The sequence below is a fragment of the Salvelinus sp. IW2-2015 genome, linkage group LG28 (assembly GCF_002910315.2).
Source record: "Salvelinus sp. IW2-2015 linkage group LG28, ASM291031v2, whole genome shotgun sequence".
NCBI classification, from domain to species: domain Eukaryota; kingdom Metazoa; phylum Chordata; class Actinopteri; order Salmoniformes; family Salmonidae; genus Salvelinus; species Salvelinus sp. IW2-2015.
This window is the reverse complement of record NC_036868.1, coordinates 14,920,517-14,937,415: the sequence shown is the minus strand read 5'-3', so window position 1 is coordinate 14,937,415 and position 16,899 is coordinate 14,920,517. Positions and strand designations below refer to the sequence as shown.

The following is a 16,899-nucleotide window of genomic DNA, read 5'->3' as shown; positions in this document are numbered from 1 at the left end:
CACCGCCTGGTATAGAGGTCCTGGATGGTAGGAAGCTTGGCCCCGGTGATGTACTGAGCCGTACGCACTACCCTCTGTAGTGCCTTGTGATCGGAGACCGAGTAGTTGCCATACCAGGCAATTATGCAACCCGTCAGGATGCTCTCGATGGTGCAGATGTAGAACCTTTTCCAAATCTTTTCAGTCTCCTGAGGGGGAATAGGTTTTGTCGAGCCCTCTTCACAACTGTCTTGGTGTGCTTGGACCATGTTAGTTTGTTATTGATGTGGACGYCAAGGATCTTGAAGCTCTCAACCTGCTCCACTACAGCCCTGTCAATGAGAATGGGGGCGTGCTCGGTCCTCCTTTTCCTATAGTCCACAATCATCTCCTTTGTATTGATCACGTTGAGGGAGAGGTTGTCCTTGCACCACACGGTCAGATCTCATCGTTGTCGGTGATCAGGCTTACCACAGTTGTGTCATTGGCAAACTTAACGATGGTGTTGGAGTCGTGCCTGGCCGTGCAGTCATGAGTGAACAGGGAGTACAGGAGGGGACTGAGCACGCACCCCTGAGGGGTCCCTGTGTTGAGGATCAGCATGGCGGATGTGTTGTTACCTACCCTTACCACCTGGGGGCGGCCCGTCAGGAAGTCCAGGATCCAGTTGCAGAGGGAGGTNCATGGCGGATGTGTTGTTACCTACCCTTACCACCTGGGGGCGGCCCGTCAGGAAGTCCAGGATCCAGTTGCAGAGGGAGGTGTTTTGTCCCAGGGCCCTTAGCTTAGTGATGAGCTATGAGGGCACTATGATGTTGAACGCTGAGCTGAAGTCAATAAATAGCATTCTCACATAGGTGTTCCTTTTGTCCAGGTGGGAAAGGGCAGTGTGGAGTGCAATAGAGATTGCATCATTTGTGCATCTGTTGGGGCGGTATGCAAATTGGAGTGGGTCTAGGGTTTCTGGGATAATGATGTTGATATGAGCCATGACCAGTCTTTCAAAGCATTTCATGGCTACAGACGTGAGTGCTACGCGTCGGTAATAATTTAGGCAGGTTACCTTAGTGTTCTTGGGCACATGGACTATGGTGGTCTGCTTGAAACATGTTGGTATTACAGACTCAGACAGGGAGAGGTTGAAAATGTCAGTGAATACACTATTTGATACCATTCTATTGGTTCCGCTCCAACCATTACCATGAGCCCGTCCTCCACAATTAACGTGCCACCAACCTCCTGTGCTTTACACTAAGTGGGTGACTGAACCACTTTACTCTCCTCCTGCCAGCAGCAGATAGATAGAGTGAAAGAGTTAGATAGTGAGAGAGAGAGACAGAGGTGTTTCAGCACAGATAAAGAGAATCCCCCAAATGATGGCTAATCTAATGGAGCAATTAGCTGTCTAATCTGAAGGCAGTGATCCCAGAAGTCAAGAGACAAAGAGAGCCGTCGGGGAAAAACAGATTTCACCCGCAGAGAAATGAAAATGTACTCTACTCTCTAGCTGGCAGCATATTTTCAGATGATGAGTAGTCCATTCCCAAAGCATGTATTCCTAGTAAAGAAGGTAGCTAAGTCTCCCACTGACAAGATGTCAGTGGTAGACGTCAATAAGTATGACAGCTTATTTGAATGCCATTGAAATGACAGAGGAGTTCCCATTGGATGGTGAGGGTATTTCACTGTATCTTTGATTGGACTCCAGGTTAGCTGAGTCCTGACTCCAATTAGCTTTTGGAGAAGTCATTAGCCTAGGGGTTCACATACTTTTCCCAACCTACATTGTGAATGTTTACACAGTGTGTTCAATGAAGATGAAAACGTATAATTGTTTGCGTGTTATTGGTTTAAGCAGACTGTGTTTGTCTATTGTTGTGTCTTAGATGAAGATCAGATCAAATTTTATGACCAATTTATGCAGAAATCCAGGTAATTCTAAAGGGTTCACATACTTTTTCTTGCCACTGTACGTGCTATAGTATTATGAGGACAATACATGAACATACAGGTTATGGGTACCTTGAGACAAATAAAGCATCTGTGAAGAACACACAATTGAGTTGAAAGAAGAGAGACAATTGAAAGGACTATGAAATACACTGAAAAAAACATAAACGGAACAATTTCAAAGATTCTACAGAATTACAGTTCATATGAGGAAATCAGTCAATTGAAATAAATTAGAATYGGGCCCTAATCTATGGATTTCAAATGACTGGGAATACAGATATGCATCGGTTGGTCACAGATACCTTAAAAAAAGGTAGGGGCGTGGATCAAAAAAACAGTGAGTATCTAATGTGACCACCATTTGCCTCACACATCACCTTTGCATAGAGTTAATCAGGCTGTTGATTGTGGCTTGTATAATGTATTCCCACTCCTCATCAATGTCTGGGAAGAACTGGGACATTTTCAGCTTCCAGGAATTGTGTAGAGACCCTTAGACCCTTGGGACATGGGGCCGTGCATTATCAGGCTAATGGCGGCAGATGAGTGGTACAACAATGGGCCTCAGGATCTCATCACGGTATCTCTGTGCATTCAAATTGCCATCGATAAAATGCAGTTGTGTTCGTTGTCCATAGCTTATGCCTGCCAATACCATAACCCCACCGCCACCATGGGCATTCTGTTCACAACATTGACATCAGCAAACCGCTCACCCACACGACGCTGTCTGCCATCTGCCCCATACAGTTGAAATTGAGATTAATTCCTGAAGAGTACACTTCTCCAGTGTGCCATTGGCCATCGAATGTGAGCATTTGCTTACTGAAGTCGGTTACGACGCTGAACTGCAGTCAGGTCAAGACCCTGGTGAGGACGATGAGAACGCAAATGAGCTTCCCTGAGATGGTTTCTGACAGTTTGTGCAGAAATTATTCGGTTGTGGAAACCCACAGCTGTCTGGATGGCTTGTTTCAGACGATCCCACACGTGAAGAAGCTAGATGTGAAGGGCTGGCGTGGTTACACGTGGTCTGCGGTTGTGAGGCCGGTTCGGCATACTGCCAAATCCTCTAAAACAACGTTGGAGGTGGCTTATGGTAGAGAAATAAACATTCAATTGCCTGAGAACAGCTCTGGTGGACATTCATGCAGTCAGCATGCCAGTTGCATGCTCCCTCAAAACTTCAGACATCTGTGAGATAAATAAGCTTTTTCAGCTCATGAAACATGGGACCAACACTTTACATGTTGTGCTTATATTTTTGTTCAGTGTAGAAAMAATACTAAGATGACCACCCAGGACTTTCAATTCAGGTTGATTGTTTGTGACACATCATAGACACAACAACACAACCTCCAACTGTGTTTTTGCAGAGACACTGAATATTTCAATATCAAGACACATATGCCTACCATCTATCACCTGCCTCCTGAAGCACCAAACAGCTCTTCTTCAATCTTTCCAACTCCAGGGGTGCTAGGCAGAGCTCCTCCTTACCTTTGAGCACTTACAGCAAAGGGGAAGAGTTCCACAGAATTCCCAGAATTGAAGACCGCACCAGAAGTTGGGATTAGTGTGTTAATGTTGTTCAAATCACAGGCATGGAATATGGCAGCCATGGCCATGTTTCCAGGAAGGATGTTATCCCATGCCGACACGGGGGATAGAGGCGCATAAGCCTCATCCCTGATGATTTGGCAGTTTCACTATGGGGCTTTATTGTTACCTGCGGTAGGGATGGACAATATATCTCTCTCACCTTTTCTTATGAGGTGGTGGTGTTTATTACCTATTTACTACTTCATACGCCTGTTCTAGTGTTTCTTTCGAGTTTATTGACTAGACTTACCCTAAAGATATTGTGGATCAACATTTACTGTAAGGGCTTAAAATGAACTAAACACTACATCTCAATGCTCTTTCGCCTCAGCAGGGACTTTGATACATATAGGCAGCCGCACAGGAGGTAAGAGACCATACGTGAATAATGGGCAGGACAATAAGAGCAGTGAAACTGGTTGGCAGGGATTATAAAACGATGTGGGAACAATAGAGGTTAATGTCAGGGAACCCAGTTATTTCATGGCAGGTCTGGCTTGAGGCAGCACTGCAGAAACTCCATAGGGTTTATTGTGTAGTAGTATAGGCAAGCTGCATTGGTTAACACTGTGCTTTCACTACAATACCTCCATATGGGCATTTACGATACTCGCTATAGCCGGGTCCATGTTCATTTGCAGCTGTACATGGGGAGAGAGAGACACAAACAGAGGTGAAAATGAAATGAAGGGAAATAAAATTGGGGTTCAGTGCTTCAAGTGGAGATGGAGACGTATGGGTGTACATTATGATAAACACAATACAGTCTAGTAATGCACCTCTCCAGTACTGAAACACAGTCAGGGTCCTGGTAGAATAGAAGGCAAAATGTTTAAAGACCTAGTGCAGTCAAAAATTAGATTTTCCTGTCTTTTATATACACTGCTCAAAAAAATAAAGGGAACACTAAAATAACACATCCTAGATCTGAATGAATGAAATGTTCTTATTAAATACTTTTTTCTTTACATAGTTTGAATGTGCTGACAGCAAAATCACACAAAAATGATCAATGGAAATCAAATTTATCAACCCATGGAGGTCTGGATTTGGAGTCACACTCAAATAAAAGTGGAAAACCACACTACAGGCTGATCCAACTTTGATGTAATGTCCTTAGAACAAGTCAAAATGAGGCTCAGTAGTGTGTGGCCTCCACGTGCCTGTATGACCTCCCTACAACGCCTGGGCATGCTCCTGATGAGGTGGCGGATGGTCTCCTGAGGGATCTCCTCCCAGACCTGGACTAAAGCATCCGCCAACTCCTGGACAGTCTGTGGTGCAACGTGGCGTTGGTGGATGGAGGAGACATGATGTCCCAGATGTGCTCAATTGGATTCAGGTCTGGGAACGGGCGCGGCCAGTCCATAGCATCAATGCCTTCCTCTTGCAGGAACTGCTGACACACTCCACACATGAGGTCTAGCATTGTCTTGCATTAGGAGGAACCCAGGGCCAACCGCACCAGCATATGGTCTCACAAGGGGTCTGAGGATCTCATCTCGGTACCTAATGGCAGTCAGGCTACCTCTGGCGAGCACATGGAGGGCTGTGCGGCCCCCAAAGAAATGCCACCCCAACCATGACTGACCCACCGCCAAACCGGTCATGCTGGAGGATGTTGCAGGCAGCAGAACGTTCTCCACAGCGTCTCCAGACTCTGTCATGTCTGTCACATGTGCGTGTGAACCTGCTTTCATCTGTGAAGAGCACAGGGGCCAGTGGCGAATTTGCCAATCTTGGTGTTCTCTGGCAAATGCCAAACGCTCTGCACGGTGTTGGGCTGAAGCACAACCCCACCTGTGGACGTGGGCCTCATACACCCTCATGGAGTCTGTTTCTGACCGTTTGAGCAGACACATGCACATTTGTGGCTGCTGGAGGTCATTTTGCCAGGGCTCTGGCAGTGCTCCTCCTTGCACAAAGGCGGAGGTAGCGGTCCTGCTGCTGGGTTGTTGCCCTCTCTACGGCCTCCTCCACGTCTCCTGATGTACTGGCCTGTCTCCTGGTAGCGCCTCCATGCTCTGGACACTACGCTGACAGACACAGCAAACCTTCTTGCACAGCTCGCATTGATGTGCCATCCTGGATGAGCTGCACTACTGAGCCACTTGTTGTGGGTTGTAGACTCCGTCTCATGCTTACCACTAGAGTGAAAGCACCGCCAGCATTCAAAAGTGACCAAAACATCAGCCAGGAAGCATAGGAACTGAGAAGTGGTCCGTGGTCACCACCTGCAGAACCACTCCTTTATTGGGGGTGTCTTGCTAATTGCCTATAATTTCCACCTTTTGTCTATTCCATTTGCACAATAGCATGTGAAATTTATTGTCAATCAGTGTTGCTTCCTAAGTGGACAGTTTGATTTCACACAAGTGTGATTGACTTGGARTTACATTGTGTTGTTTAAGTGTTCCCTTTATTTTTTTCAACAGTGTATATATTTCCACACTATGATGGAATAATACTGTGAAATTGTGAAATTGATGCCCTTTTAGTGTAAGAGCTGTTTGAAAAGACCGCCTGAAATTTCTGCCTGTTTTGCTGGGATGTAGTTCTGGCCTGCCTGGTGACAGCACCAGGTGGTAAATTAGTTAATAGACCAATAAGAGAGTTTCAAACCTCTCTGCCAATAACAGCTAGTTTACAGTTTCCCCCTCCCCACTCAGACCACTTCCAGACAGATATTTCTCTTCATTTTTGACCATTTTGATTGAAAACATATTCTGTGGGGTTACCACAGCATCGAGAGAAACCAGAGAGGAGGGGAATGAGACAGAGATGGCAAATATATGCATACTCGTACCATTCACACTATAGGGCAAGCCTCAGACAGAGACCGTCAAGAACCATCACAGAAAATGTTAACTAATTAGCAACATTGCAAGTACTTACTACTTTTTATCATGTTAGCTAACCCTTCCCCTTACCCTTTAACCTAACTCMTACCCTAACCTTAACCCCTAACCCCAAGCCTAACTAATGTTGGCTACCTAGCTAACATTATAGCCACCTAGCCACAACAAATTGTAATTTGTAGCATATCATACATTTTGCAAATGTGTTACATATTTTACCAATTGCAATTCATAACATATTGTAAGAACTGCAAGTCTTAAAATATCATACGAAATTGATGATGGACATCCACAAATGAATAGATATCATACGAAACTTAAGATATCATACTAATTGGAGTGTCCTAGATTTTATTTAATCTATGTTACATCTACCCTTGAGTCCAGTTGGCAAGGACAGGCTCCACACACACACACAGTACACTCAAACACACACACACACACACACACACACACACACACACACACACACAAACACAAACACACAGCTGTGCTGACTGTGAGTAAGGTAAATTTAGCCTTCCATTTATTTGCTATGGGAACACATTGGAGTGGGGGACTTTGTTCTACACATTGATTTTAAGTGGGTGAACAGCCATGGTAGAATAACGTTTTAATACATTACCATATTTGAAGTAGTTTAACTATAAATTAAGAGTGAAGACTATATGTAATCTATCAATATTGGAAGCATCATAAAAGTGGACCTGTGTTAATAAAGAATTGTATACCTTGGCATGCAATAGTTAACAAACCTGGAGCCAATGTTCTGTATGCTCTGCTTCCTAATCAGATGGAAAGAGTGACTATGTTTTATAAGTTCCAAAGTCTATCCAAAGGTAACAAGTGTCAGAACTATGATATACCAAAACTCCCACATTCTTCACATCACTGACTTGGAACCGAACTGAACACACAATCAGCTAGCTCTATGACTTTGCCTACACTTGGGCTTTAGAAGCCATAGGGAGTGATTGGAATGGAATATCAGATTCAGGAATCTGTCATTTTCCACAGTTCAATGACAGTACAAAAGTAAGGGATAGTCTTCATGTCTTTCTTAGTGCTGTACTTCTGACTCCTTGGCCCTCAGAAGTTTAACTGTGTTACTGGTTGACATGGGAACTCAGTCTTGGCACTTGGCTGTGAAAACACTCTGTAATCAGACAATAATTTACTTCGGGCAGGCATGCACCCTGTTGAAGATGACGATTGTTTAACTTAAAAGGGTGGAAACCACTTAGTAAATAAATAAATTAAGAAGAGACTGTGCATCTCTTTGTTAGATTCAAATTCAGTAAGCTGAAAATGCATGATCAAATGGTTTTTAAAGACTTCATAAACTCAGTTCACCTCATCAGGGTGAACCTCATCAGTTGCTCACTAACTGACTATCAATTAACTGACTATCAGTGACTGACATAACACAAGAAAAACTGATGACGCGCAAACAAATTTTGAAATTGCACCTTGTTTATTCTACTATTCTAACTCGCAACTGTAAGTTGAGACCCGACTGAGTTCCTGAAAAAAATAAAAATACTGGAGATACATGGTTAAAAAGTCATTTTCTGAATTACTCTTAACGAGCTTTTATTATACTGCTGTTTTCATTTTTTTTACCAAAGGATAAAAACAACAGGGGGAGGTAGCATTCTCTAACGATGGCTGTCCATAAACAAACCAGCACTCCATTTCTCTATAACTACAAGGATATGGCACAGTGTGTGGGCTTAGAGACTTTTTTATAATTGTCCCTTCTGGGCATCCTTACTGAGGTCATTATCCTGCCCATCTGCCAGGTAAGTCTGTGTTTTTAAGAAACCTGCTTCTCTCTCATCTCTCTATCCTATGGCTCAGTTCTAAGCATACACAGATGGTCACCCTCCTTGTACTCGTGCTGCCATGAAGGAGGAAGGTGTGCCATATCTCTGTTCAAAGTAATACAATTAATTATTGTGCCAACCCTCTTCAGTCCCCATACATGAGCACTTGTCCCTGGCCAACTGTCGTCAGGACTCTGGGACTGAAGTAGTTAACAGAGATATGGCCTGTTTACTACTTAGCTACGACTGGTACTAAAGGGTAATACTTTCTGTGAGTTACTTGAAAGTATCAAGCAGTAATTGTCTCTCAACTTTAACCTGTTTCAAACCCACCACTCTTTCTTAAATGTTTGACACAAGCCATCTTATTCAGTTGATGATGACAACATAAACATGGTCATGAGTGATGTTATGTTAATTTGTTCACTTATCCAGGAATCCTAAGACAAAAACAAGCTGTGAAAAGTATCCTCAGGTCTGTCCACTACAGTGCTGTACGTAGGATCCTAAGCTGTACTACACGCATTATTCAGCCCCATTAATCCAACAGGCCCTGTCAGGCCAACACGCAGCGCAGTGGGAGAGGAGACAAAACAGCAGGAAGTACACGCAGACACACACACACAGGCATGTTTGACACTCACACACATGCACCTGTCTGCTCTAAAAGGATTACACTTGTTAAGCATCTTTTCAACACGACTACAACCCACATCTCCAAACCACATTAAGCCTACAGCGGGTCAGCTGTTTAACAGAAAGGTTTATATACCTGGTATAAACAATGTTCCTGGGCTTTAAAGTAGTCTCTACAGAGACAAACACTGAGGGCCTATCTTGCTATCTTGTAACACCCGATTGTAAAAGGCAAGTATTTCACAGTGCGACTCAACCTGGTGTGCAGTGTTAAGGCTCCTCACATGGCCAGGCAGCCATTCTCATTAGGAGTGCTAAATCTGAACATCCCACTAACACACTAACGAGAGGGAGAGAGCAGCCTGACCCAGAGCATGGGAGAGAGCACAGCTTGCCATGAACTACCATCCCACATACTGTAACACAGTGTGTTTGAGTGCTCGCGTGAGTGTGTGTGTGCACGTGAGTGACAAATAGAGAGAGAAGAGAGAGGGAGAGATAGAGCAAGAGAATGAGAGGGCAAGAGATAAGATTATAAGCGTCACACACAGCCATCCAGAGGGAGGCAGCAGTCCAGGGATTCCAGACCAGGGCTTCAGGCTGCAGGGCCGAGACACGGGCAGCTTTACACGCGAGACCGACAGGAATTGGCTAATGAGAGAGCAGGGCCTAAGGCCCAGCCTGCCCTAATGACTTCTCTGCTCCTAATGGGAATGTACAGGGGCAGGAAGACCACAGCCTTCCTTCACTGATGCTATGGATGGAACATTTAGACATCATCAGTGATGTAATATATTAATTTTATTGGGAGGAGAGCTTCTGATGTACAGTGTATGCCTAAACCTGGAAAAGAGCTGTGCTTCAAAGTTATACAACTCTCTGAGGGTGTTTTCACACTTGGTCTTTTTCAGATATTTTTTGTGAACTCAATGCGGTTCGCTTATTTTTTTATTCAGTGTGAACACGCCAAAGAACTCAGACCCTTCAAAAGATCCCTCGAAGTGTACCGAACTGAGACCATCTTGAGAGGTGGTCTGAGTTCGGTTCATTTGAATTCCTTTTTTAAGGCAATGTGAACACAAAGCTCCTGTCACGTTCTGACCATAGTTCTTGTGTGTTTTACTTGTTTTAGTGTTGGTCAGGACGTGAGCTGGGTGGGTTTGGTGTCTAGTTTGTCTGTTTCTATGTTTGGCCTAATATGGTTCTCAATCAGAGGCAGGTGTTTTGTGTTGTCTCTGATTGGGAATCATATTTAGGTGGCTTGTTTTGTGTTGGGGTTTGTGGGTGGTTGTCTTCTGTCTTTGTGTTCTGCACCAGATAGGACTGWCTCGGTTTTCACATTGATTGTTTTGTATTTTGTATAGTGATCACGTTATCGTCTCTTTGTTTATTAAACATGTTGAACACTAGCCGCGCTGCATTTTGGTCCTCTCCTTCACCAACGGAAGAAAACCGTTACAGCTCCCCAGGTTCACTTGTCATTATCCCCGCACTACAGACTAGACTACCGCAACACCATTTCCCCTGCCATAACCACTCACATTGGTGCCACTAAATCGAGAAGATGATGATGTGCAGGTTTGTGGAAATTCTTTGGGGGGGATATTGATAAGCGATTGTCAAGGATGCACAGAAATTCCAAAATATGTGTGGAGTTTTGTACTGACACGAATTTCTGATTATTTTCTTGCAGTATGTGATCTAGTAGCTAAGAAAGCTTCATACGCTGTTTATTCGATTATGAATAGTGTGAGAAGACAAAGACATTTGGTGAGAATCACAACATAGGGTACAAAATCAAGGTCCGTGCAATCCAGAATCCTTGGGACGTCACAACTCTGACGGTACCCCATTGAAGTTGTCATTTAAAATGGTTACGGTAAGGGTTAAGGTTAAGGTAAGGGTAGGGGTTACAGTTAGGTTTAGGATTTAGCATAGGGATGTCCCAAATATCCCGGATAGCACGAACCTTCCTTTCTAAAGATAGCAATGTGAATGCAAAGAGAACCGAGTTATATCGCTTTTTAAATCACAGAGTTCACTTTAAAGAGGACTGAGATTGGTTCTTTTAAAGAGGACTACCGTATATGTGAAAACACCCGGAGATCCCCAGGAAACTCAAACTGAGTCCAAGAGTAAATTTTATGAATACCCACTATAACACACATGAGAGTGGTTTTTAGGGGCCACTTGGTTAACATCGGCTTTGAGACACGCTCACTTCCTGTTATGAATGCTTTAGGGGCATGAAAGGTACAAGTGCATCACCAATGACAACCGGGCCAAATTATAGGGAGAATACGTAGACAAACAAGCAGTAACCTGCAATCACAGGCTTTTGATGATGCCAAGTTAGAGTCCCTATACTTTAACTCTAGAATCTAGATACGCGACCAGCAGTGTGAATTTGCAAGTTCATGTATGCACAATTTTGTGCCTCTGGTCTAATAAAATGGGAATTACTTGACTATACAAAGTAAGATCCTCAGCATATTAGTCATTCAAGCATTACCAGCAGTCCCAAAACACTGATTGATTTTACTAGTAAATGCTAAGCTTTACATTTGAATACACATTCAATGACAACATAGGCCTACTCTGCATAAACTGCTGCATACAATTTGGCTCCATAAGCTCTTTTGAGTTTGGTTGTGGCAAAAATGATGTTACACAGTTTACTGGACTTTTGTGCTTATGTGACGACGTTGGAGTCACTGTATGTAGGGGCTCTGGTTCTGACTACTCCATGTTTCCTGTGTATAGCTCTAAAGCTGGGTTCTCTCTCTGCTTCCTCTCTCCTCTCTGCTCCCCTGAATCAGCCCTAATCCGACTGGACCGTGAGCTCACCAAACACATAGCCACAGACACACAAGCCACCACACCACTGCACCACACACACACACACCGGCAGCCCAAAGGAAAGTGCTGACGGCCAGGGTGGGCCGTGCTGGGTGATTACTGTGGGCTATCGGGTGGGTGATGGACTTTTGCTGAATGTGGAATGAAGTAACTAACCATGCACAAAACAAACAGGAGGACACGGACCCCCGCAGAGATTGGCTGGGTGATCTCAGGGGGAGATTACAACCTAGTTGAGCCTGATGCAAACACAGAGGCACACATCTATCTGCCACACCACATGTCCTATAGACTTGGCTTCAGTAGAGTATACAGTGGTGAGGTAAGGTTTTATGGGTCTCAGACAGTTCATAGAGAAGAGAGGAAGAGCACAGCACAGTGTGATATGGTAGAATACAGTAGCAGAGTAGAGGTGTGCAGGTAAGTGAGATGAGAGCTAAGGTACAGTAGAAGAGTAAGGGTGTAGCGGTAAGGTGAGATGATATATAAGGTACAGTAGAAGAGTAGAGGTGTAGCAGTAAGGTGAGATGAGAGCTAAGGTACATAGAAAGAGTAGAGGTGTAGCGGTAAGGTGAGATGAGAGCTAAGGTACAGTAGAAGGGTAGAGGTGTAGCGGTAAGGTGAGATGAGCGCTAAGGTACAGTAGAAGAGTAGAGGTGTGTAGCGGTAGGTGAGATGAGATGAGCGCTAAGGTACAGTAGAAGAGTAGAGGTGTAGCGGTAAGGTGAGATGAGAGCTAAGGTACAGTAGAAGAGTAGAGGTGTAGCGGTAAGGTGAGATGAGATGAGCGCTAAGGTACAGTAGAAGAGTAGAGGTGTAGCGGTAAGGTGAGATGAGATCTAAGGTACAGTAGAAGAGTAGGGTGTAGCGGTGAGATGAGATGAGAGCTAAGGTACAGTAGAAGAGTAGAGGTGTAGCGGTAAGATGAGATGAGCGCTAAGGTACAGTAGAAGAGTAGAGGTTAGCGGTAAGGTGAGATGAGAACTAAGGTACAGTAGAAGAGTAAGGTGTAGCGGTAAGGTGAGATGAGATCTAAGGTACAGTAGAAGAGTAGAGGTGTAGCAGTAAGGTGAGATGAGATGAGAGCTAAGTACAGTAGAAGAGTAGAGTGTAGCGGTAAGGTGAGATGAGATCTAAGTACAGTAGAAGAGTAGAGGTGTAGCGGTAAGGTGAGATGAGATATAAGGTACACTAGAAGAGTAGAGGTGTAGCGGTAAGGTTGAGATGAGATATAAGGTACAATAGAAGAGTAGAGGTGTAGCAGTAAGGTAGATGAGATGAGAGCTAAGGTACAGTAGAAGAGTAGAGGTTTGTAGCGGTAAGGTGAGATGAGATCTAAGGTTACAGTAGCAAGAGTAGAGGTGTTAGCGCCTGGTAATGTGAGATGAGAATAAGGTACAGTAGAAAAGTAGAGGTGTTGTAGCGGTAGGGAGGATGAGATCTAAGTGTTACTAGTGTCAAGAGTAGTAGGCCTTGTAGCAGTAAGGTGAGATAGATGAAGCTTAAGGTACAGTAGATAGATTCGTAGGTTTAGCCGGTAAGGTGAGATGAGATGAGCGCTAAGGTACAGTAGAAGAGTAGAGGTGTAGCGGTAAGGTGAGATGAGAACTAAGGTACAGTAGAAGGGGTATAGGTGTAGCGGCAAGGTGAGATGAGAGCTAAGGTACATTAGGGTAGGAGTTCTCAGCAGGTAGGTATCAGCTGGAGGTAACCCTGACCCTGTGGTGAGGAGTGAGACTGGACTGGTTCACAGGAAGCCAGAGTTACTCTCTCTTTTCTCTCCCTGACATGGAACAAGGAGACCCTTTTTCCCGGAATATTGGTGTGTCGTGTGTGCCAAGACATACTTCCGTTCAATCACCTCTGAGGATTCTAAGAATTTTATTTGCATCTCTCACTGTGACATCTTTCATCAGTGAAAAGACACAAGAGTGAGGGAAACATTGGCACACACTAAAAGAAAAAGTAATGCACCATGTACATACAATGTTGACAATCCATTCTAGCCAGGTACTTCCAGAGAGTGTTTATGTCAGTACACTCTTAGAAAAAAAGGTGCTATCTAGAACCTAAAAGGGTTCTTCGGCTGCCCCATAGGAGAACCCTTTGAAGAACCWTTTTTGGTTGCATGTAGAACCCTTTTGGGATCCATGAACAATCCGTTCCACAAATAGTTCGACATGTGACCCAAAAGGGTTATCCTATGGGGACAGCCGAAGAACCATTTATCCATTGAGTATAGTGGGCCATCCCAGAGGTGGGGCAGGGGGGAGTGGTCAGACTATGGCAGCCTGCTAGGCTAAGTGATAAACACCATATATGTCTACTGCAGAGTCTTGATGTCCTTGTTGATAAGAGGGCTGGAACACTGTGACATCATGGTGACATTGATCAGTACTCCTGTCCACTTTGCCATTCCCAGAACCACAGATACATTCAGAATACCAGAGGGCATAAATGAAGGTGTATTTACATACTTTGCAGCTTTGAAACCCCTATGAGAGTCATCACTGAAATAAAACACAGATTTCTTATTAGGATTAAGCAGAGTGTACTCAGAGACTAATAGACAATGGTCTTTACTGTTTACTGGAATTCATGTGGAAAGAGCTGCTGGACCATGTTACACAGTCCTATAAACATAGGGGTGTTGCATAGAGTATCTCACTCTGATCTCTGGTGTCTTTCAACACATCATGATTGAATGCAGATTAAAACACTGCCACAGCTACACGTTTCCCTGACTTCCCATACAGTATGTGGTTTAAAGGGTCAAAGGGTCAGAGGAAAAAAAGGTCAGTCACAGAGAAGCAGGATATCTGAAGGTTGCTTGCTATTTTCACCACAAATACTGGGAATTGAAGGTTCAAACGTGTCCCAGAAAATGCTAATAGAGTAATTACAGAAGTGGTTTCAGTGTGGAAGACATAATGAAAGTTTTGATCCAGAACTGGCTATGCAAATGTCTCAGTGGGTTCAGCAGCACAGGTGGAGAGAGGGGAGGAGGTTGTAAGGGATGGAGGGGTTGAGAGAGGGATGGACATATGGGTGGAGATTAGGGTAGAGGAATGGAGAGAGGGGTAGAGGGGTTGAGAGAGGGGCGAAGACAGGGGTAGAGAGATTGTAAGCGATGGAGGGGTTGAAAGAGGGGTAGAGATAGGGGTGGAGTGGTGGAGGGAGGGGTAGAGGGGTTGAGAGAAGGGTATAGGGGTGGTGACAGGGGTGGGGGGGTGGAGAGGTAAAGGAGAGGGGTGGAGAGGTGGGAGAGGTAAAGAGAGGGGTGGAGAAGGTTGAAGAGAGGGGTGGGAGAGGTATGAGAGGGTGAGAGGTAACATGGAGGGGTGTGGTTGAGGAGGGGTGGAGAAGGTGGAGGTGAGAATAGAGGGGTGGAGAGCGTTGAAAGAGAGGGTTGGAGAGGTAAAAGAGAGGGGTGGAGAGGTGTAAGAGGTAGAAAAGGGGTGAGTAGGTAGAGAGGGGTGGAGAGGTTGAGAGAGGGGAGGAAGAGGTAAAGAGAGGGTTGGAGAGGTAAAGGAGGGTTGGGAGGGTAAAGAAGTTAAGGTGAGAAGGTGGAGAGGTAAAGAGAGGGGTGGGAGCGAGGGGTGGAGGAGTAAAGAGAGGGGTGGAGAGGTTTGAGAAGGGGTGAGAAGTAAAAGAGAGGGGGAGAGGTAAAGAGAGGGGTGGAGGTAATAGAGAGGGGTGGAGAGGTTGAGAGAGGGGTGGAGACAAGGAGGGTTGGGAGAGAGGTACGAAGAGAGGGTTGAGAGAGGGTGGAGAGGGTAAAGGAGAGGATTTAAGAAGGTAGAGGGGTTCGGAGAGGTTGAGAGAGGGGTGGAAGGTTGAGAGAGGGGTGGAGAGGTAAGGAGGGTGAGAGGTTAAGGTTTGGAGAGGTAAAAGAGAGGTTGGGAGAGGTTGACAAGAGGGGTGGAGAGGTTGGAAGGAGGGGTGGAGAGGTAAAGTGAGAGGTGGAAGGTGAAAGAAAGGGGTGGAGAGGTAAGAGAGGGGTGGGAGAGGTGAGAGAGGTGAGAGAGGAGGGGTGGAGAGCGTTGAGAGAGGGGTGGAGAGGTGAAGAGAGGGGTTGGAGAGAAGAGAGGGTGGAATGAGAGGGGTGGAGTTTGGAGAGATGGGGTGGAGAGGTTAAGAGAGGGGTGGAGAGGTAAGAGAGAGGCGTGTGGAGAGGTAAAGAGAGTGGAGAGGGTGGAAGAGGTTGAAGAGAGGGGTGGAGAGTTTGAGAGAGGGGCGGATGAGGTAAAGAGAGGGGTGAGGTTGGAGAGGGGTAGATTGGAGAGAGGGTTGTGGAGAGGTAAAGAGAGGGGTGGAGAGGTAAAAGAGGATGGGGAGGTGAGAGGGGTGGAGGCTTGAGACAGGGGTGGAGAGTATGAGAGGGTTGAGGGTAGAAGTGGAGAGGTTAAAGAGAAGGGGTGGAGAGGTTGAGAGGGTGGAGACAGGGGTGGTTAGAGAGGGGTGAGAGAGAGAGGGGTGGAGAGGTAAGTACGAAGAGGGTTGGATGAGGTAAAAGAGGTGGTGGAGAGGGTGAGACGTAGGGGGTGGAGACGGTTGAGAGAGGGGCGAGAGGTAAAGAGGGTAGGGGAGTGAGAAGAAAGGTTGGAGAGGAGAGAGGTGGAGAGGTAAAGAGAGGGGTGGGAGAGGTGAGAGAGGGGTGGAGAGGTATAAGAAGACGGGTGAGAAGGGTGGAGGAGGGTGGTTGAGAGAGGGGTGGAGAGTTTGAGAGAGGGGTGGAGATGGTCAAGAGAGGGGTGGAGAAGGTAAAGAGAGGCGTTGCGAGAGGTTGAGAGGGGACAAAAGAGGGGGTGGAGAGGTTGAGAGAGGGGTGGAGAGGTTGAGATGAGGGGTGGAGAGGTTGAGAGGGGTGGAGAGGTTGAGAGAGGGGTGTGGAGAGGTAAGAGAAGGGGTTGGAGAGGTAAAGAGCGGGTTGGGAGAGGTTGAGCGAGGGGGAGAGGTAAAGAGAAGGGGTGGAGGGTTTGAAGAGAGGGGGTGGACGAGGGTTGAAGAGAGGGGTTGGAGAGGATTGACGAGAGGGGTGAGAGGTAAAGAAGACGGGGTGGAGAGGTAAAGAGAGGGGTGGAGAGGTTTGAGAGAGGGGTGGAGAGGTTGAGAGAGGGGTGGGAGCAGGTTGAGAGGGGTGGAGAGGTTGGAGAGAGGGGTGGAGAGGTTGAAGAGCGTAACCT

General features: G+C 45.7%; 1 protein-coding gene across 3 annotated transcripts in view; it reads right to left on the bottom strand.

Moving 5' to 3' along the window:
- The window catches only part of ehd3 (EH-domain containing 3), a 44,273-nt gene that overhangs the window by 9,097 nt on the left and 18,277 nt on the right, over positions 1-16,899 (bottom strand). For 2 of the 3 annotated variants that reach the window (XM_023973781.2, XM_023973782.2), the window contains one exon: positions 4,122-4,175. The exons of the other annotated variant lie outside the window; for it this stretch is intronic. In XM_023973781.2, coding sequence (XP_023829549.1) covers positions 4,122-4,175 — 54 coding nt within the window. The remainder of the gene's footprint in view (positions 1-4,121; positions 4,176-16,899) is intronic. 3 annotated transcript variants of the gene reach the window in all.